The 22,325-nt window shown below is 44.2% G+C and overlaps 1 protein-coding gene across 3 annotated transcripts in view; it reads right to left on the bottom strand.

Annotated features, from left to right (window-relative positions):
- The window catches only part of LOC133388306 (stimulated by retinoic acid gene 6 protein-like), a 47,811-nt gene that overhangs the window by 13,943 nt on the left and 11,543 nt on the right, over window positions 1–22,325 (bottom strand). For 2 of the 3 annotated variants that reach the window (XM_061634297.1, XM_061634289.1), the window contains 11 exons: window positions 21,356–21,484; window positions 19,918–19,988; window positions 17,406–17,517; window positions 15,198–15,348; window positions 14,117–14,192; window positions 12,970–13,051; window positions 9,548–9,596; window positions 9,343–9,460; window positions 6,667–6,786; window positions 5,325–5,488; window positions 3,456–3,608 (listed from right to left, as the gene is read on the bottom strand). In XM_061634297.1, coding sequence (XP_061490281.1) covers window positions 3,456–3,608; window positions 5,325–5,488; window positions 6,667–6,786; window positions 9,343–9,460; window positions 9,548–9,596; window positions 12,970–13,051; window positions 14,117–14,192; window positions 15,198–15,348; window positions 17,406–17,517; window positions 19,918–19,988; window positions 21,356–21,484 — 1,225 coding nt within the window. Of the gene's footprint in view, window positions 1–3,455; window positions 3,609–5,324; window positions 5,489–6,666; window positions 6,787–9,342; window positions 9,461–9,547; window positions 9,597–12,969; window positions 13,052–14,116; window positions 14,193–15,197; window positions 15,349–17,405; window positions 17,518–19,917; window positions 19,989–21,355; window positions 21,485–22,325 lie in introns of those variants that run through there. The other variant, XM_061634305.1, reaches the window with a different exon arrangement.

Below are 22,325 nucleotides of genomic sequence, written 5' to 3'. Positions count from 1 at the left end.
CTGCTGGGTCCACTTGTGGGATGATCCAAGCATTCCCTCACATCTACACACTTGTGGGAATGCAGTATTTCCTAACCTGAACATTGTATAAATGGGACATATCTTGGTAGTGTCAATATTTACCAGTACAGAGCAGAAAAGTGGATGAAATGTAATCCTTTTATTATTTATTTATTTATTTACTATTTGATTTATATCCCGCCCTTCCTCCCAGCAGGAGCCCAGGGCAGCAAACAGAAACACTAAAAACACTTATCATAAAAGACCTTAAAATACATTAAAACAAAACAACGTTAAAAACATTTTTTAAAAAAGCTTTAAAAACATCTTTTTTTTAAAAAAGGGTTAAAAACATATTATTAAAGAAAACATATTAAAAGCAATTCTAACGCAGATGCAGACTGGGATAGGTCTCAACTTAAAAGGCTTGTGAAAGAGGAAAGTCTTCAAAAGGCGCCGAAAAAATAGCAGAGATGGTGCCTGCCTAATATTCAAAGGGAGGGAATTCCACAGGTAGGTGCTGCCACACTAAAGGTCCATTTCCTATATTGTGCAGAACGAACCTCCTGATAAGATGGTATCTGCAGCAGGCCCTCACCTGCAGAGTGCAGTGATCGACTGGGTATATAAGGGGTAAAATGGTCTTTCAGGTATCCTAGTCCCGAGCTGTATAGGGCTTTGTACACCAAAATTAGAACCTTGAACTTGGCCCGGTAGCAAATGGGCAGCCAGTGCAATTATTTCAGCAGCAGGGTGACATGTTGGTGATACCCTGCCCCAGTGAGCAGTCTCACCGCTGCATTTTGCACCAGCTGCAGCTTCCGGACCAACCTCAAGGGCAGCCCCACATAGAGCGCATTACAGTAATCCAGCCTGGAGGTTATCAGTGCATGGACAACAGTGGTCAGGCTATCCAGGTCCAGAAACAGCCACAGCTGTCTTATCAGCCGAAGCTGATAAAAGGCACTTCTAGCCACGGAGGTCACCTAGGCCTCTAGTGACAAAGATGGATCCAGGAGCACTCCCAGACTACAGACCTGCTCTTTCAGAGGGAGTACGACCCCATCCAAAGCAGGCAACTGACCAATTACCCGAACTCGGGAACCACCAACCCACAGCGCCTCCGTCTTGCTAGGATTCAGACTACTGGCCCTCATCCAGACCACCACCGAGTCCAGGCAGCAGTCCAGGGCTTGCACAGCGTCTCCTGATTCAAATGTTATGGAGAAATAGAGCTGGGTATTGTCAGCATACTGCTGACACCTTGCCCCAAATCTCCTGATGACTGCTCCCAAGGGCTTCATATAGATGTTAAACAGCATGGGGGACAAGATGATACCCTGCACACCCCACAGCACAACTGCCAGGGGGCCAGAAGACAGTCACCCAATGCTATTCTCTGAGAGCGACTTTGGAGATAGGATCGGAACCACTGTAAAACAGTTCCTCCTATACCCATCTCACCAAGTTGGCCCAGAAGGATACCATGGTCAATGGCATCAACAGCCGCTGAGAGATCAAGTAAGAATAACAGGGTCGCACTCCCCCTGTCCTTCTCCCGATAAAGGTCATCCATCAGGGTGACCAAGGCTGATTCAGTCCCATAACCAGGCCTGAACCCAGACTGGGATGGGTCAAGATAATCTGTTTCATCCAAGAGTACTTGCAATTGCTGCGCCACAACCCTCTCAATCACCTTCCCTAAAAAGGGGGTATTTGCAACCGGTCGGTAGTTGTCACAAAGCAGTGGGTCCAAGGTGGGCTTTTTCAGGAGTGGTCGGATCACTGCCTCTTTCAAGGCATCTGGAACCACTCCCTCCTGCAATGATGCATTGACCACACCCTGGATCCACTCGGTCAAACCCCCTCGGCAAGCTTTAATAAGCCAAGAAGGGCAAGGGTTGACACATTGCTGGCTGCATCATCACAAGCACCTTGTCTACGTCATCAGGCCACACCAACTGAAACCGTTCCCAAGAAGTTGCAGCAGACATTGCACTGGACACCTCATTGGGGACTACAGTAGATGTAGAGGGGGCATCAAGACTGCTACGGAGGCGAGCAACTTTACCCTCAAAGTGCCTTGCAAACAATTCACAGTGGGCCTCCAAAGGGTCTAAAACTCCATTGCCTGGAGTTGATGTCAACAGACTCCTGACAATATGGAAAAACTCCACTGGACGGCTACTTGAGGATGCGGTGGAGGCAGAGAAGTGGGCCTTCTTTGCTGCCCTCACCACCACACAGTAGGCACGGTTATGATGTTTTACTCGTACCCAATCAGCCTCACAGCACATCTTTCACCACTTGCACTCTAGTCGTCGTCCAGCCTGTTTCATTGCCCTTAGCTCACTGGTGTACCAAGGTGCAGACCAGGCTCCACAATGCTGGAGAGGGCACTTGGGGGCAACCGTGTCAAGAGCCCAACGTGCCTCACTGTTCCACAGCATGACAAGGGCTTCAACAGGGTCACCTGCTCTATCTAATGGGAACTCCCCCAGGGCATTCAGGAATCCAGTGGATTCCATTAGGCTCCGGGGGCAGACCATCTTAATCTATCCACCACCCCTGCAGGGATCGGAGCCATAAGTCTAAACTTCACCAGGAAGTGGTCTGACCATGACAATGGGGTGACATCCACCCCCCCATCTCCAGACCACCCCTTCCTCCATCTGGAGCAAAAACCAGGTCAAGTGTATGCCCTGCCCTATGCATCTGGCCAGTGACAACTTGAGACAACCCCATGGTCATCATGGAGGCCATGGAGTCCCAAGCCAGAACACTAGAGGCAGCCTCAGCATGGACATTGAAATCACCCAGCACTATCATTCTGGGCTCCTCCAACACCACAGCCGAGACGGCCTCCGCCAGCTCAGTCAGAGAAGCTGCCGGACAGCAGGGTGGACAGAACACCAGCAGCAACCCTAGTTCACTGTCTCCTTGGCCTGACACCAGGTGCAGGCCCTCACAGCCAGCTCCAAGACAAGAGTGGTTTCCTGGTGACAGAGATGGAAGTTCTGTAAACCACAGCAATTCCTCCCCCCTGTCCCTGCAGCCTGTGCTGGTGTTGTACCGAGTATCCAGGTGGGCAAAGCTGGGTCTGATCAACTCCTTCCAGCTCACCTGCCCAGGTCTCAGTAATGCACACCAAATCGGTACCTTCATCCACAATCAAATCATGGATGAGAGTGGTCTTATTGTGTACCGATCTGGCATTAAACAACAACACACACAGGCCAGTGGGCACAGCAGATGAGCAACGAGGAAGCCATCCATGAGAGAAGTGGCAGCAAGGAACGAGGCGTAGATAGCACCTTTTACTAATGGTGCTTGTCTAGCTTTGAGATTCACTAGCGTCAGACTTGTCTGACACTTCCTACTGGCATCCTAAAACAATAAGAATGACTTATAAATGTCAACATTCATTATGTATCAGCCCCAGGAGTAGGGTCTACCTGTTATTGTGACATTGCTGAAGTGATGGTAGTTGGTGGTTCTCTGCTGTTGTCTCTCCCTGGTTTTGACCACAAGAAGGTGGCAAAAGCAGACAAGGGTGGGATTTGTGTGACAGTGGTCCATAAAGAGCATCCCAATCCATGTCCTAAATCCTGCAGTAAAATCATGAGGGAGAAATTTGGTTCGGGTCTGAATTTAAGATTGGAAAAAATGAGAAACTAAGAAAACTGAAAGTGACAGATTCATACATCTCTAATGAACATAGGTGAAGGCACATCTTAAGCATTCCAATAGACAGTCAAAGTCCATTACTTTCCACACCAGCTCTCTAAGCAGCACTCAAGGATGCTTTCAAAGCCCAACCTCATCTCTCTCTCTCCCTCCCCCTCCCGCTCTCTCTCTCTCTCTCTCTAGTTCTGTTTGTTGCTTTCAAAACTGTCTTTATATATATATACTCACACACCGTCTTATATATCCCTGTGCCAAAGGTCAAGTCCCACACATCAGGACATGTTGCTGGATGTTCAGTGTTCCATCTGCTGCCCTCATTTTCCCTGAAAGACTTACCCTCTGCTAACTTAAAAGCCATGAATTTCCCTCCACCTTTGGGCCAAACAAGGCATGGGGAACCTATGGCCAAACCATCCAGATGTTATTGAGCTACAATTCACATCACTCCTCCTGACCATTGAACATGATAGCTGGAGCTGATGAGAGGTGGAGTCAACCACATCTAGAAAGTCACAGGTTCCTTATTACTGGGTTAAAGATATACTGGGAAAGCATGTCAACTTCAGCAGTTGCAATGTGTGAACTAGTAGCCTCAGTACACAGCACCTGTCCCCACGTATGTGCACTAAAGACAAGCAGCATCTCACCATATACACACATATTCAGAGATTCCACTGCTAGAGACCAGGGGAGGGCCAGTTCCCTAAAGAATGACAACTCTACCAACTTTCACTGATGGCATTTTATCTCTGTTGGTATCTGTATCAGATATGAACTTTTTTTATACATGTTGTTGCGATTGTTGTTTTAAATTGTGATTTGTTTGTTTTTATATTGGCAAATGTTTTAACTGTTTTTATATATGCAGTTATTCTGTGCAAGTTTCCATTGTATTGTAAATCACTTCAGGATGCCTTATGGGAAGCAATTCATATAACAACATTTTAATAAGACATCTTAAAAAAGGGAAAAATGCATTCAGTGAGTGTGCAATCTGTGTACCTGTGTAAACAACTGTTCTTCAACCTTGGGTCTCCAGATGTTGTCAGACTACAACTCCCACCAACCATGGCCAGCTCAGATGGCCAAGGATGATGGGAGTTGTAGTCCAAATGCACTTGGAGACCAAAGGCTGACGAATAGTGCTGTAAACAACAATTGAGCTGTATACATGTACAGTATTCACATGTAATATTCAACTAGTGATCTGTGTCCTGGTGTACACAATAGTTGGGCTGTATAAATCAACATGTACACTTTTTCACATAAAGACTTGTGTATGTGTGCAGGCAGCTTGCACCTGTATTGTGTAACATGTGAACAAGCCTAAGGACAGTGATTTACCCTGGGACAGATGCAGAAAACTGGGACTGTCCCTGGTTAATAGGTACCATTGGAGCATATGGTGTACTCTTAACTTGAGCCCGAGTGCTTAAAATTAGTCCTCACTCATTAATCAATTAAAGCTTAGGTTGACCAATATATCTACTAAGCTGATGAAAGCATGAAGCCCTACTTGTGGGCTTTGTACTCCCACCCTGCTTTTTAGTTTACTTGCTAGCTTGCTTGTTTTTTTAAGTCAGGAATACTTGAGAACCTTCCAGCCTAAAGTCTCCAGAGAGCAGCCCAGGCCTTACCCATGTCAGCAGCTTCATAGCCTTTGGGCATAATTGTCCTGTCTATCCGAGCAATCAGCCAGGCTCCTACAATGACACTGCACAACAGACGGAAGAGACAGGCGCTCAGGCCCAACATCACATTGTAGAAGAATAAGAAGTAGTTGAAATTGTGGAACACTTTCCTAGAAATAAAAGATAGCCATAGGAGAGCTTCACAGTGATGTACACACTTAAAGAGACAGGATCAAGTGTGATTGTGGTAGCTTTAAGCAGAATCAAACTGTTTCTAGTTTTCAGACTTCTGACTAAAACCAGGTTTGGTAATCAAGAGCAAACCACATGACTGTGTGTCTTTTGAAACTTTTCTAGCCCTTCCTCCTCTTCTGTAGACTCCCCTAGTGAGGATAGTGTCATTATAAGGCATAACCATTAGATGACGCAAGACGCAGCAGTTTCTGCGTGGAGTCAGGGTTTTCCTGTTGCTGTTGGATTCTTGTTCAAGACAGACAATAAAGTCCTCACTAGCTCCGACTGGTCTGCTTGCTTGGCTTGCTTGGTTATGGTTACCTTTTTCTTCCACCTGATAGAAGCAGCAAACGTTTCATACAGTTCCCACTACAGCAAAATCTTGATTATGGAATTGAAGAATGGGAAGTATATCTCTTCCTGGTAGGAATGCCAACTTTTTTCTAGCACAGCTCCAATTCCTTTAGCACCTGCATGAAATTCATCAGCAGGACCATTTTTTTAAAGGAAAGATGCAGTGTTGGGGAAAGCAGCCTGTTATGCAAAAGGTCTAGCCCAGTAGTTCCCAAACTTTTTTTTCATGGAGCACTTGAAACTTGCTGAGGGTCTTGGCAGACCACTTAATGATTTTTCTGCGTGTTGTAGCAATTGCAATGTGCTGTGCTAGATGCTGTATGATTTTTGATTGTATTTAATTGTTCCTTTTATTTCTTATATATTCTGTTTATTGTATTCCATAGAGTTAAAATTGCAATACAAAAAAAAGAAAGAAATGAAAGGAGCAATTCAACTACAGTTAAATATCAATACAAACATTTAATGCAATGGATGTGCCGTCTCCTGTCTTCAACTACAAATCCACAGATATGCCTCAGGCCACCTGAATGAAGCTTGTGGACCACTGGTAGTCCATGGCAGAGCTTGGGAAAGTTACTTTTTAAAATTACAACTCCCATCAGCCCCAGCCAGCATGGCCACTAGAGTGGGCTGATGGGAGTTGTAGTTCAAAAAAGTAACTTTTCCAAGCTCCAGTCAACAGACCACTGTTCTGGAACCCTTGGTGGAAGAGCTCTTCGGAGAGGGGGGACGGGCAATCCAACTTCCTGGCACTGACCTGTTATCAAGAGCCAAAGGCTTTTCCTTGTCATTTGGTAAAATCTTCTGCTGAAGAAAGAATCTGGTAGCTATCACAATCTGCAGCTGCATAAGTCCTATGACAATGGCAAGTGTGAGGCTGAGGCAGAAAAGGTAAGGAGAAGTTAATAGTTTTTAAAGACTATAACACTACTAAAGGGAGTAGAACTGAACTGGGTCAAAAGTTCAGACGGGTACCATTCCTTCTATTGCCCAACTTATGCAGCCAAAACAGCACCACACAAACAAAAGAGGGAGGTGTTGGGATGCTTGGAGAAACCACAAGTTTTACAGTAGTACAAAATTGTAAAAGGAAAACAGTTGTGGCAGGGGGCACACAAAACAGCCCAATGAGGACTGAGCATGCTCAGTAAGCATGAAATAGTGCCTGGGGAGGTAGAAAACTGCTAGGGGGTAGTGGAATGGAGTATCCTGAAGGAGGGCTTAGCTTGCTGGCTGAAACCATGAACTGGAGTGCTCAACACTGTAGCGTTTTGTTGAAAAGCCCACTATTAAAAAAGCCAGCTCCTGGAATCGGTTTCTTTCTCACACTCTTATGTCACAATTTTAGCAGTGGGGTGTAGGAGGCCATGCAGATGAAGGGACACCAGCTTCTCTTACAACACTGGGGTCACCATGCACAGAGAGCAGCTCTAGCACCCCCACTCCCCAAGTTGTGGTCCTGAGCACATTTCTCTCTACCCCCCCTCAAATAAGTGAATGGCCACCTTCTGTCCTCATCTATAGACTACATGTCAGTCATAACAGCTCATAATGCAGTGAACACAAATTAAAGCAATTTGCAGTTAAAATGGTAGAATTGTTCAATTGCAGCCCCAGAATCTGACACCGGAGCAGGGGTAATGCTGCGTCCTCCCCACCCTTGACTCAGTCCTCTAGATGTTCCAGGTCCTGCCTTAGCCCTTTGTATCTTCCACAGGTGCTCTCTGCCCTTGACACCAGTTTGGCCTGGCTCCTCCTGAGAGGTATTGCAAGGGGAGACATTATTTACACCAGTTTTTTTGGGGGGGGGGAATAGCATTAGTGTAGTATAGGGCCATAGCACTTGTACCTGTGGCCCTCCAGGTGTTGTTGGATGCCAACTCCCATCATCCCTGGCCATAGGCCATGTTAGCTAGGGCTGATGGGAGTTGGGAGTCCGACAACATCTGGAGGGGCAGAGGTTCCCCATTCCTTTGTTAGGGAATCCATTGAAAGAATGCATGAAAACAACAGCAATAAAGGTAGGAAAGTGTCAGCAATAATTAGAAGATTGTTTGAAAACAATCAAGAGGGGTCATGAAATGAAGCCCACCACAAAGGTTATATAGTGAATGGGCCCACCCACAGCAGCTATGTCACACCCACTGGCATGGATGCAACGTACCAGGATGTATGCACAGAAAGAGGACAATACAGTAGGGCCCCGCTTTACGGCATTCCACTTTCCTGCGTTCCGCTGATGCGGCGGCTTTCAATCGGGAAATTCCCCGTTTTGAAGCCGATTTTGCAGTTTTGTGGTATTTTCGCATCATTTTTGCACGACGCGACCCATTAAAGTCAATGGGTTCCGCTTTACGGTGGGGGCCTGGTCCCTAACCCACCGTATAAGCAGGGCCCTACTGTATTTCCAATAGTGTGAAAAGTCAGTTGCAATTCCACTTGAAAGCGTAAGAGCCATGATTGGGTAGCACTAGGAGCTAGCCAATTAGAAGCACCCCAGAGCAGGGGGGAAACTGTAAATGTCTGGACTGTGGGGATCAGAAGCCCTGTAACCCCAAAATCAGAGTCATTGGGATTATAAGCACAGCTTGTAAAAGGATACTTCTGTGTCTTCTTTTTCTACATCTTTGATAAAACTCAATGAACATCTGTTCTCCCCTTTGTTTGTTTGTTTTTGCATAACTACGTGCCATTTGTACAGTCATGCCTAGCTTTCCTGATGGTGCAGAGTCAATGCATGAATAACTTCACTGTGCTGAGGGAGAAATGGATCCTCCCCCACCTCTTCAAATAATGGCTCCGCCTAACGGTGATGATTTCTCTAGTAATTTTCACCTGTTATAATTTTAAAACTGCCCTGAAAGGTAGGTCCGTATTATAATGTAGCCCCAGTAGCTCACCATAAAGGATAGCAATTCAAAGGTTCCCAGTTCTAGCTGTGGGGCTCCTAGATATATCTGAGAGTCAGTGTGGTGTAGTGGTTAGAGCAAGGGTAGCCAACATGATGCCCACCTGATATTGTTGTACTCCAACTTCCATCAGCCCCAGCCGGTATGGCCAATGGTCAGGAATGATGGGAGATGTGGTCCAACGTCTGGAGAGTACTATGTTGGCAACCCCTGAGTTACGAGTGTTGAAACAAAGCCAGGAAAACCCAGGTGCTTAGCCATGATGTTGGAGGGGGTGGGCAAAGCTGACAGATAATGGGTTGTATTCAACCAAGTCCAACTCAGAGGAGAGCCATTGAAATTAATGAACCTAAATTAGTCATGCTGATCAACTTTAATGGGTCTATTATGAGCAGGACTAACATTGTATATCACCCAATGGCTTGCTTAAGACCACCTAGTGAATGCTTGGCTGAACAATGTCCTAGTTCACAGGTACCTTCTCAACCACTATCCTATCCTATACAAAAATGTAGGGCACTTACATCCCAGTTCCCAGATGTTTAACCAACTGAATTCCCTGACCGCTCTTGATAGGCAAAACAAAACCATACATGAACATCATCCCAAAGAGGCACTGAACAGTGTGGATGATCAGGTAACCTAGAAAAAGAAAGCACAAATGAGTGATTAAAAAGGACAGAAAGGGGCAACCCCAACCATTAGTCTACAATAGAGATCTTCACGTACCCCATAGCATGTATGCAATTTGCCAACCAGAGTATCTTGCTATTGCTGCCTGTTAATGTTAAAATAAAAAATGGAGAGAAGTTTATATACAACAGACTCCCACATATATAACAGAAAATAAGAATATACACATAGTCTGACATGCATCTGTAATGGAACTTCTTCAACAGGCCGTCTTCTTTGCTGAAGCTATTGCAATCAGTGGTAAGCAAGTATAAAAGACTAACATTTGGGACTAGCTATCAACATTCCATCTCATTCTCCCAAAATCCCATCACACTCAAATGCAGCCACGAAACTGACCCCAAAATTGAGTTATTTTATTTTATTTAGTTTGGGGATTTATATCCCACCCTTTATTGTAGAACGTTCCCAGGGTGGGTCCCAACCAACATAAAAATCTCTCACAATAACTATCTTAAAACAGACTGAAGTTCGGAAGGCCTCACAAATAGGATACATTTTCATCTGGCACCAGTGTGGTGTAGTCATCCAGTCACCATTTCTCAGCCTAACCTACCTCACAGGGTTGTTGTAAAGATAAAATGGGGGTGTCTCATGTATACCACCTTCAGCTTCTTTGGAGGAAAGGTGGGATATAAATAAATAAAAGCTCATCAGTGTCGTCACCAGCCTAATTACCATGGGAAGAGCATTTCACAATTGAGTTCTGACCATCCAGACTTCATTTGGCAACTGTATGGCCAAAAGAGACTCACTACCAGATCTCAACAGGAGAAGGCATTCCTTCCAATAACTGGGGCCTAACCATTTAGGGCCATATAGGCCAACACCAGCATCTTGAACTGGGCTTGGCATGAAGCAGTCAGCCAGCACAGATCTTTCAAGACTCGTGTTATGTGGTCCTAAGCACCTGTGCAGTCATCATCCTTGCAGCTGCTTTCTCCACTAGCTGCAATCTCCGAGCTGTCTTCCAAGACGAGTCCCACATAGAACACCTTACAGTAGCCAGGTCTAGAGGTTACTAGGGCATGGATTATTGTGGCTAATCTATCCTGTCTAGGAACAAGTGAACTGGATGTAGGCTCTCTGTGCCACTGTGGCCACTTGAGCCTCCAGTGGATTCAAGGAGTACCTCCAGAATATGCACCTGATCCTTCAGGGGAGTGCAACCCCATATAAAAGACACCAATCACACAATTTGTGGACTCCGGAATCACCAGTCCACAGCATCTCCATCTTGTCAGGACTCAACTTAGGTTTATTGGCCCTTATCCAGCCCATTGCTGCCTCCCAAACACTGATTTAGTACGTGGAGAGCTTCGCCTGATACTGATGGAAAAAATATCATCCTCTGATGATCACTCCCCATGGCTTCATATAGATGTTAAATAGTATGAGGGACAAGATGGATTCTTATGGGATCATGCAGTACAATTGCCATGGGATTGAGCAGATGTCCCCCAAAGCTACTCTCTGGCATTGGAGCCATAGGTATGAGTGGAACCACCATAAGACTGTGCCTCTGACTCCCAGTCCACAGAGCCAATACCAAATATCAAAAGCTGCTGATAGATCAAGGAGAATGAACAGGGTCACACATTCCCCTTGTCCTCCTGATACAGATAAGCAATGAGGGTAACGTAAGCTGTTTCAGTGCCAAAAGCAGGTCTGAACCCAGTTTGAAATGGGTCTAGAGTATTGGCTTCCTTCAAGCTTCTCTGGAGCTGACCAGCCACCATCTTCCCAAGTACCTTCTCCCAAAGGGTATATTAGCGATGAGGTGAACGTTGTCACACACTTCTGGGTCCAGGGAGGGCTTCTTAAGAAGAGGGTGTACCACCTCCTCCTTCAAGGCCAACAGCAGCAGCAGCACCCCTCAGTAACACATTCATTACTCCCTGACCCAACCCCACCAGTGCCTTCCAGGTAGCTTTGGCAAGCTATGATGGGTCAAGGTTACAGGTGGTAAACTGGACCACTGCAAGCATCTTGTCTTCAACAAGTGAAATCAGTCCCAAAGAATGGAACATGACAGCACCTCCATCTGATCTGTATCAAAGGTGGAGGCAAGTTCAACCCAATTGTAGGTGACTTTGCCCTCAAAATGCCTGGCAAATTTGTCACAGGAGGTTTCCAAGGGCTCAAGACTCATTCCTTTACCGAAGGATCGATCCAGCCCATTCACTGCCCAGAAAAGTTTTGCCAGACTGCTACATGAGGACACAGCAGTGTTGAAGGAAGCTTTCTTTGCCACCATCACCACCACATGGTATCTTAGATTATATGTTCTCACTTTTGGTATGAGATTTCTTCCCTAGCTATCATTCAGCCTGAACACCAAGGAGCCTTCTATTCTCCAAAGTGCTGTAGAGGGCATTCAGGTATGACAGGAATCAAATCTGCTCCCCACTCCTGACATGTCATTACAAGCCCACCCTTCTCCAAGAGCAAGGAGAGCTCAATGTCTTGACAGGCATTGTGCTAGTTACCAATAATCTGTGCCCTACCAGATTTATGACAATGTACCTCATAGTTTTCCTTAGGCTATACAGCATCAGGTGCCAACTAGGGATGCCAGCTAATTAAATAATTTTGAATTGATTTGCATTTTAACCATTTCATTCAGTCATTCCATTGACACAAAATTGCATGTTATGAAAAGATTAGATTTATTACACTTATGCATTGCTTAATGCAAAAATAATCCCTAAGCGATTTATAATGTACAGTAAAAATCCATTAAAAAGAAACCCATACTTAGGATAGAAACACACTCACCGTTGTGCTGCTTTCAATGTATCTCCACCTCTCTCTTCTGAAAATGGGGGCACACCATGCTAGTCAAACCCTGCCCCTTTTTACTGTAAAACCTGCTAGGAGCCACTTGAGTGCATTTTCTTAAACAAAAAATCAGCTTTAAAGACATTTTGCAACTGACCAGTAGATCAACCTGTTCCCTTCCAGGTGTGGTTAACGGAAATACTTTGCTCTGGCAACTAGTGTGTTCACAGCCTAAAAGTGTTCATCCAAAAAAAACACCAAACATAAAATACTGAGCAGCACCCACATAAGGATGAAAAGAACCGTATGTGCCCTTTTGAGATGCTAAAACAATAGCTACCACTCCCTAGTAGAAAGAAAGCCCTCTTTAATATTTTTATTTTTCATTTCCTATTACAGTAACACAAACTAGAACTAAAACAGTCTCAAAAGTTGAGCAAGCGTGTTTTTCATTCATAGTCCCATTGACCAAAATTCACCATTAACAATTCAAAGTGACACACATACACACTGATTCATTCTAAACTTGTAATCCCAGCCACTTTTGCAGATGACTATGAAGGGCCGATGTTCAGGGACTGACAGTGGATATCTGCGGGACATAGGGGAGATTCAGGTATTTGCAGAATACTTAAAATAAGGGAAGGCCGAAGAGACTAGGTCAACAGAGAACTCACCACACTTTGAGAAGATGACAGTTTGCCAAACACCAAAGGAAGGAATTCCTTCTGCCCAGCCCACAGCCGCTTCATATGTTTTCTAGAAAAATTGTTGAGTTTCTACAGTCAGTTGTGCCCATAGCAGCTTACAGCAAACATGCACATATTGTCAAAATGCAAAATGGAGGGGGAGGAGGAATAAACCAGTTTACAAAATGTATCAATACATTAAAAATGGAAGTTAACATAAAATAAATACATATCTATAATTCAGAGGGGGGTCTTCTCATCAATCTAGAATGGTGATTCACAGCTGGCTCCTTCCAGAGGAGACTGACAGCAGCAAAAGAAAAATGCTAGAGAGGACAATGAGGAGGAGACCTCTTCCCCATCCTCTCAGAAGTTGCAAATGCTAGCAGTGGTCTCACTGCACTTCATGCACTTCATAGTGTCCAAATTTCCACGTTCATTCTTTTTCATGGGCAAGTGTCTGGGCCTCATAATTGCAGGTGCTAACATTGTCCAGTTCAGCCATGTAACTGGGAGAAGGTTGGGCCGTAAACAAGAAGCTGCTGGGATGGCCAGAGATCTGGAGTCCCTCAGGCCTCCAGCAGAGGTACTGATTGTCACATGTTGTCTTGACCCTTGAACCCACTCCCTCATGCTAACCCCAAGGAACATACAGATGGGGAGGAAATAAATGCTGCTCCACTAAAGGGAAGGACCCTCAGCACCTCCCCCCGGGTCCTCCCAGTCTGAAGACAAAGCTTTTCTGCCTGCCTTAGAGAGTAAGACCCCATTAACATCCTCATTCCTTCCAAGGCACAGAAGTCCGCATCTGCAGAACTGGAGAAAGGCCCTTTAAGTCAGCACACCCAGCTCTTCAAGGAGGCAGGGCCAAGTGCAAGATAGGTCTTGGCAGTACGAGATGGCTTAGATAGCATCCTCCATAGTTCAGCCAGCAAGACATATCGGGAGCTGCCCAGGGTCCTGCTTTGGTAGAGAGAATTGCTTTGAATTTTCCTGGACTTTATGCTACCTGACCTGGCTGCGCATGGACTCAACCTACTAGGAAGAGGTGCTATTTGTTTTCTTCCACTTCCCTTGTGAGTGTGAAGCCCTTGCAGAACAGGATACAAACAGAGATAAAGTATATCCTCCATACCTGTAGCAGGCCAAGATGTGGAGCACGTAGCTGACACATGTCAAGCAGGCAGTGAAGATGGTGAAAATCCAAACACCTGTGGGACAAGCAACCATCCTCTTTGGTCTTATCCTTTCTACACCACAACTCACAAAACAAAACCCCAATCGTATTTTGCTTTCACAGGCATAGAAGGTACAAGAACGCTTGTAAGCTTCAGAATCATTTTTCTCTCCCTTCCCTCTTTTTACATGCAAGTTGTTTTTCAAATTGAAGGTGAAACTGAAGACATGCAAGGGAAAATGTAAGCAGGCTCCACTATGGGGCTCACATACACTCCAGGCCTCACCATGTAGACTTTTTTTTACTGTCGTTCACGTGGACTTATCAGCAAGAAGGAGTTCTTGCCTCCCGGCAAACCTAAACATGACCAACCTGTGTACCTCCAAGATATTGTTGGATTCCAACTCCATCATCCCTGACCACTGGCCACATTAGCTGGGGCTGATGGGAGCTAGAGTCTAACATCATCTAGAGGGCCCACAGATTCTCCCATCCCTTTTCTAAAGAAGTGTCTTGGGGTGGGATGAAGATCTCCGCAGCCTGCTGGAAGAAGCCCTTGAAGATAGCCTCATCTCCAACCCAACATCAGGAGGACTGAGAGGTCTCCCAACAGCAGGAATTTGACAGGATCTGATAATTGCCTGGAAAAAAATGTTAACCTGAAGAGGTTTGGGCCTTGGGGGTGGGGATGAGATGAAAAGTCCCAGATCCCTGCTCCCATCTCACCACTGAAATGTTGTGTTTGCATGTAATCACTGCGAGAGTTTCACACATGATACATAATATGCCTCTCTTCAGCTATCTGTGTACACATGTGAACAATGCTATTGGAAGACAGCCTATTTTCAATTGAAGGTACATTGTAGCCATTGTAACATTTGAATAACGGACATGGGCAATGTACGAAACTGATGTAAGCATCATCATGTGTGAAAAGTTGCTCCAATAATGCAACCACCAATGTCACTTATGCGGCCAACATGTGCATGCACACAATAAATCATAGGCTGGTTTTACAAGTGTGACACTGGGCCAGTACCTTCTGTGACATCAATGAATTCTTTCAAATTCTGGACACCTGCAACTACTTCTGATGTGTTGCTGGAAGAAATAAGCATCTCAAAATTCAATTCCAGGGTTTCCAGCACATGTGAAACAAGCTTGTAAGCATAGAACTCAATCACAACAAACTGGAGGAGACAAATGAATAAAAGGAGCTGTTTAGTTACCTTGCCAACTCCCCAAAAATATTTCATGCAGTTGAGCTAATCCTCATTTTGTGAACTCCTTTAAAGGTCTACAGCACAATCATGAACACTTAAAGAATCAATGCTCATTAATGGCACATATCCATAAGAACAAGGGGCCATTCCTCTGATAAGAAGAGTATCATTGAATCCACTTCTCCGTAAATGGATACCACACCATACTGCAGGAACCAAAGATGCCATGACAGGAGCACAACATAAGTTTGTTCCACACCACTATCACAGGACTCCTGGGCCAGGCAATGATGCTGTAGGAAAGAATCACATAATTTGCTCAGTCTAGATAGGCCCATCTTACAGATACTTCTGGAGTAGCATGGGATCTCACAGTAATTGATCACATGCCAGTGTGCCATGTGCAGTGATCCAGATCCAGCTAAATTTGTTCATAACTATGTTCTACTTCAGGGATGAGGAACCCTCCAGATATTGATGGACTATAGTTCCCATCATCCCTGTCCGTTGGCCATGCTGGCTTGGGGCTGATTGGAGTTGGAGTCCAACGACATCTGGAGGGCCATAGGTTCTCCTATCCCTGAAACCAATCAAACAAGTTAATCATAACCAACTTAAAATTCCTTTCAATAGGACTTAGTCATGGCTACCTTTAGTCATGCTTGAGCCAAGGTGTGTGTACCCCAAGATTGGCCGGGGGCGATTACCTCAGCAACTCTCAGGAGCAAACAACAATCCCAAATTCCTTTGTCACCTCCTTTGACCATCCAAGAATGCTGAATGTTGAATTTCTTTAGGTGACCCCTATGTGTATGAGTATTAGGACTTTCTTCTAAGAGTCTTAGCATACGATAGTGGCATGGACCCAGAAGAGGAATCTTTAGAAGCAAAGTCTGATTATGATGGCAGCTGCAAGAAGAAGATGGATCTATATTCCCTGGTCTTTCACATGTGGAACCTCGTCACTAAAGCCCACATCTCCTTCCCTGAACCCTGAGGAAACACAGCTGCCAACAGACTCTGATGACTCGTCTCAGACTCCTTGGAGCAAGTGTGGGGAACTGGATCTGGGTGGTGGGCTAGATCCTTATCCTCCCCACTCCCAGCAAGCCAAATTTGATAGGTGGGCTACTACCAAGGCAGGAATGTGCACAAGGCCTCCATTATAGGGACCTTTCACACCCACCTGCCTGGGTTTTTTTTGTTTTTGATTTTGTTTTTTTGACACCTTGGTGGGAAAGATTGCTGCATTAAGGGGTTTCCAGCTAGTACTAGAACCACTTGTCTCTGTGCCTGCTTTCTTGCAACCTGCTCAACTTGTGTCTTTGTAAATAAACAAAAGAGTAGTACTCCCAAACACCATTCATGAATGCAGCACTCTTCCCCCTGCCCCTTCCAAAAGGAAACTGTCTCTGCACTGCTATCTCACAGCTTCCTCTGGGAAACATTAAAATGAAACCTATTCCATATGGAACCACTGAATTACAGTTGATCAAGAGGTTCAATTCTATCCCCTGTGGCTTGAATCAGGATAATGGATTTTTATCACACTACAGTTAGCTTACCAATACCAAGATGTTTGTGTGATCAGCTACACATTTTTGTGAAAATGTCACTGTTAATAACATAATGATCACTATCTGTACTTTTGGCATTTCATTTTCATCTGATCTCACTGTTTTACAAACGTGCTCTATGTGAAGTTATACCAGCAACACAAGAAAACACTCTATGCAACTGATGAGGTAGGATCTGGCCCATGAAAGCTCATGACATAACACATTTGTTAGTCTTTAATGTGCCTCAAAATTCCTTATCGTTTTTGCCGCAACAGACTAACACACCTGCCCCACTGGAAACCACTAAATTGGGCTGCTCTAACTTACACTGGAGAGTTAATGTTGTTTGCTAACTGTCCTTGGACAGGAAGATATTATGTAGGTGATATTACCCAAAGGGATGATAATAGCATTCCAAAATGTCTTTCCACTCACCCCGGAAGAAACAGAAAATCGTTTACTTACCATGTAGAGGCAGATTATGGCAAGGACAGCCATACTGATCATTCTGCTGGGGAACTGAAAATAAGGGTCCCATTCATAGACCTTCCATGGGATCCAGGATTTCTGAGCCTGCCTGTTGGTAGGAAAGAACTTATAAACAGCACTGAAGAGATGGGTGACAATGGAAGGGAACAGAATTTGCTCTCAGAAAGTGTTTCTTGTAATGCTCTCCCTGCTCATGATCTATCATCCTTCTAATTCCATCCCACTGCAAAATTTGGACCTAAATAAATATCCTCAACAGGTGCCCATTTGCCACTGTGATCCAGCAGCATCTGCAGGCTTTGGGCACAATTACCATCTTATTAGGCCTCCTTACTCTTCGGTTGACTCCGGACTGTCATTGTTTTGTGGAAGGGATTCATCGCAAAAGAAATGTAAGTTTGCATGATTAAAGTGCATTAAAGCACTCTAGTGTAACAAATCCACTTTTCAAATAAAAAAAAAATACCCTGGACTTTTCGTGGTAAGAAAAGCGATGGGCAAATGCACTAAAAGGAGATAACAATCAATTGAGAGGATGTAATATAAACTCCTTGCAAACAAATCAGGATGAATGCTCATTAACCTCCCTGCAAACAAATCAGAACAAATAATAAAGAGTAGGTATCTTATATGCTTCATGCAAGCTTAGTCCGGCAAATCATGGTGAATGCTCAACAAACTGGTTGCCTGGAGTCCTCAGTCAATGGATATTATTTTCCCCTGCCAAAGAATGGTGGATAAGGTATCAGGAAATACAGCTCTGAGACACAGGGCCCACAGGAAAGTCAAAGAGGAAAGGGGAAGCCAATATGCTCTGCTTTATGTGTAGCAATGTACTTTCGCATGAGATTGCAAGAGCAAATAGAACAAGCTTATTGTGGATTAATAACAACAGTACTTTCCTCTAGGCCCTCTTTTGACCATCCAAGATTTCCCAGATGAAAAACAGGGACACAAGTATATGTTAACTGCCCTTTCCTCACACTATGGATCACTGGATCCTTGCTTCTTCTCCATCTGCAGTATGTTTTTTGTACACATGCCCTGCAGTCGCCTGTGCTTTGCTGCCACCTTCCAGTATATATTAGTAACTGATTATACTGATTTCCTTAAAAATATTTAATGGAACATTAACCGTGCAATCTTACACATATTTACTCAGAAATATATCACCCTGTGTTCAGTGAGGTTTACTCCCAGGTAGGGATATAGTTCACAGTTTGGTGCCAGTTCAGTGGTCATTTCAATAAACTGGCAGCTGGTTACAGTCCATTGTATGTATGTATGTATGTATTTATCAATCAATCATTTGATTTATATCCCGCCCTTCCTCCCAGCAGGAGTCCAGGGCGGCACTGTAGTTAATGCTTTTTTATTAAGCAAGTTTGCCTTTACATGAGAACAGAATCAATATTTTCCCCCATCCCTACTTACAGATGGATTTATTGACCCATTTATCGAGCATTCATTCTGATTTATTTGCAGGGAGATTATACAATGCTGCATCAAGCAATTGTTATCCCACACTTTCCAGCACATTTCCCTGTCACTTTCCTTAACACAAGAAGTATGATTTCGGAGGAAGTATATTTGTTGCACAAGAACTGGGATTTGCTAGTATGTGATTGAATCCCACACCAAAATTGTGACAGTCTGGAAGCACCCCTAGTTACAAGATGGCTGCATCTCATTTATTGCCTCGAGGGAGGGAGGTGGAAGAGAACAATGCAATGTTGCTTGGTGTCCACATGCATTCATTGACACACAAGGGCACTAGAGTAAAGGTTAGGGGTGGAAGGATCTATCAACTTCAGTTCTCTCCATTTCTCCTTTTTCTAATCTTAAATTGGGCTCTCCACATTTCTGCAGCAATTTAATATTTTTTTCCAAAAATAAAAAAAAATCCTCATGAAAATTCTTCAGCATTTTAGTGTGAATTTCTCCAAATAAATACATTTTTGTATGCAGTTCTGAACAATGTACACATTTTTGCAAGCAATTTTCTACCAATATATTCATTTTGTGTACACTTTCCCCTTACATATGCATTTTTGTGAAAACTGGTTGGCAAACTGCCTCACAAAATTCAGATAAGTGCAAATTTTGAAGGATTGTTTCAGCAAGTACGGATTTGATAAATTTGACTTTAAATGCAAACTGAATTAAATTTCTCCCTCACCCCTAGTCAAGGAGGTACATTCATCTCCCACTCCCATATTTAACAACTAGAAGTCCAGGAGAAGAAGCTGAAACTGGAAGTGTAAACACAAGGAACATTTTAAAAAAATAGCTCCAACATCTCCCCCAAAGGCAAACTAGCGAAAGCCAAAGGGCAGAGTGAACTCAGGATAGAAACAAGGCTGTCCCTAGTATGTCGGGGCAGCTGGAGAGTACAAAATCCTAAAATGAAGATCCTGCTCTGTGGTTTTTTTCCAGACCAAAAAGGCAAATGCCTATTTGTAGAATGGGGTAGAATGACCATCCTCACTGCAGTGGACGCTTCCTCAACAGTTGCTGAATGTACTGAGCCTGATGTCCCTCCATGAAAGAGGTCTTCTCCTGCCAGGAGAAGGAAAAATATGCTTATTATTCCAGAGATCACACTTTTCAGCTGACAGAGGCTACATACACACCACACATTTAAAAAACATTGCTTCTCCCAAAGAATCCTGTGAACAGTAGTTTACCCCTCACAGAGCTACAACGCCCAGCACCCTTAACAAATTAGAGTTCGCAGGATTCATTTCCTTTACATGTATGGTGTGTATGCAGCCGGAGTCTGAAAAGAGGGCCAGAGTTGATCCTCTGAGGGATAGACAGTTTAAAGAGAGCACACTTTGAAATCAAGAACATGCTAAAGTGTCAGGAGACTAAGCTCATATTTAAGAAATATAATTCGTATAGAGCTGTGGTTCCCTGTTCAAAATAGAAGACTTTTCAGAGAACATTTTAAAAAATATTTAAAAGCTGTCTGCAAAATGCTCAAAGAAGCCTTCTTTTATCTCTCTTCAAAGAGAATAGGAACAGATTTTTTATTATATTTTACAATCTGCATTCTTGTGTAAGGCTGAAGACAGACGTAACATTGTATCCAAAAGTGATTTAAAAGCATTTTTACTGATCTGAACGTTTCCAGGATATGGAGGGGCAAGGAAAAACAGCAATGGTGGGTGCCTGGGACATGAACAACATACCTCCTTCACTTTTCCTGGAACTGTTTTGCAATTTTTTTCCAGGAAGATGAAGGATGCTCAGCCCACCTGAAGCACAAGGGGACAAGGAAGACTGAAGAGCTGATCCAATGTCAACTTGGAGCCCCTCCAGGCACCCTTATTATTGTTCATTCACAGTTTGTACTCATGATGGTACTGGGACAGTTATTATACAATCCCACTTTCAATACTTTTGGACCTGTAAAAGTTTCAGAGAGGACACGCTATACCACTTTGCTTCCAGTCAATGCATGTCCTGTAACTTCCTGCTAAAATGCTGTAACATTTTATATTGCAGGTGATCAGATTTTTTTTGTCCCGCTTTTGTTGCACTGTAGCGTAAGAGTGCCTCTCCAGACAACAATAGTGCAGTAACACTGGGGAAGCATCGCAAAACAACAAATAAAGCGGAATGTTGTGCGGAAGCTCCAGTATAAATCCACCACTAATGCACTATTATTGCATCAATTACACGGTGCAGAATACACCTGTAAAAAAACAAAACAAAAAACAGTTGTACATGTGTAAGGCAGGCCATGTAGCCCAAAGCTGCTGGCACTGCGGAAAAGAATGTTGATGCCAGTCTTCTTTTAGAGTAAGGCACTGAAACTGTAAAAAAATCCATGCAAGAAGATATGCAAAAGGGTCAGGTTGGGGGAGAGGGTTCATTATTAGGAGTCAAAGATGAATGTGCTATTTGCTAAGAATACTCACATTTAGAAGATCCAGCCGGGCCTGGAGCCATGATGCTGTCACAAACATATGGACAAACCTGCCTAGCAGGAAAACCTGGCAGAGCAAGGAGGGCCAGTAAAAAATGATCTTTTCATAGTCCCCCATAATCTGTGCAGAAAAAGATGGATTAAATGGGGTACCCGTTGATGCTGCAAATATTCATTTCTATCTCCCAGGCAGATTCCCAATTATTTCCCTCTCAGGCCCTAAGACCAAATTGCTTTCCAATCAGCAGACGGTGGCCACTTCTCTCCTCGTTCACCAGCATCACGTTATGGGCTCCCTGTTATTTTCCTTATTTTGACCCTTTCAAGGTTTCCAAGTTGAACAAAATATTTTGTTTATTTATTTATTTATTTGATTTATATCCCACCCTTCCTCCCAGCGGGAGCCCAGGGCGGCAAATGTAAACATTGGGAGATGAAAGGTTTATTGTGCAGTGAAAAAACCCAGTTAGAGGTGTATGTTTCGTAGCTGATGTAAGACTGCTTCAGGGGTTGAAGTTTCCTTCACTCTCCTACCCCTCACTCCCTTACTCCCTCCTCCCTTCACTGACGAGGGAACATTCCCTCTCTCTCTCTTTGAGAACAGCTGGCTGGGAAGTCTGAGCGGCTTCCCCCCTCCTTTTTTGTAAGCAAAAAGGCAACTGCTGAAAGAAAGGCATCTGTTTGTAGAAATAGTCTTCTCCTTAGAAGTGTTCAGCCTCCACTGAGTCAAGCTTTTAACAGATGACAGAACTGAATGTATCATGCCTCAGGGAAACCCACTCCCTGAGTCTAGCCTTAAAAGTGGCAATAAAAAGGGCTGAAACGAAACTCTAAGTTACCAGTCCTTCACGAATCAGCTTGAGCACGGGAGTCTGATCAGGCCCAAAGAGGAGATCAGCTGTAGTGCACTACAGCTGATCTTCCCATCCTCCGGCGCTATCAGCTCGAGCGCGGGAGTCTGA

This window comes from Rhineura floridana, chromosome 1 (genome assembly GCF_030035675.1).
Source record: "Rhineura floridana isolate rRhiFlo1 chromosome 1, rRhiFlo1.hap2, whole genome shotgun sequence".
In the NCBI taxonomy this organism is placed as follows: domain Eukaryota; kingdom Metazoa; phylum Chordata; class Lepidosauria; order Squamata; family Rhineuridae; genus Rhineura; species Rhineura floridana.
This window is presented reverse-complemented; position numbering and strand designations above follow the sequence as displayed.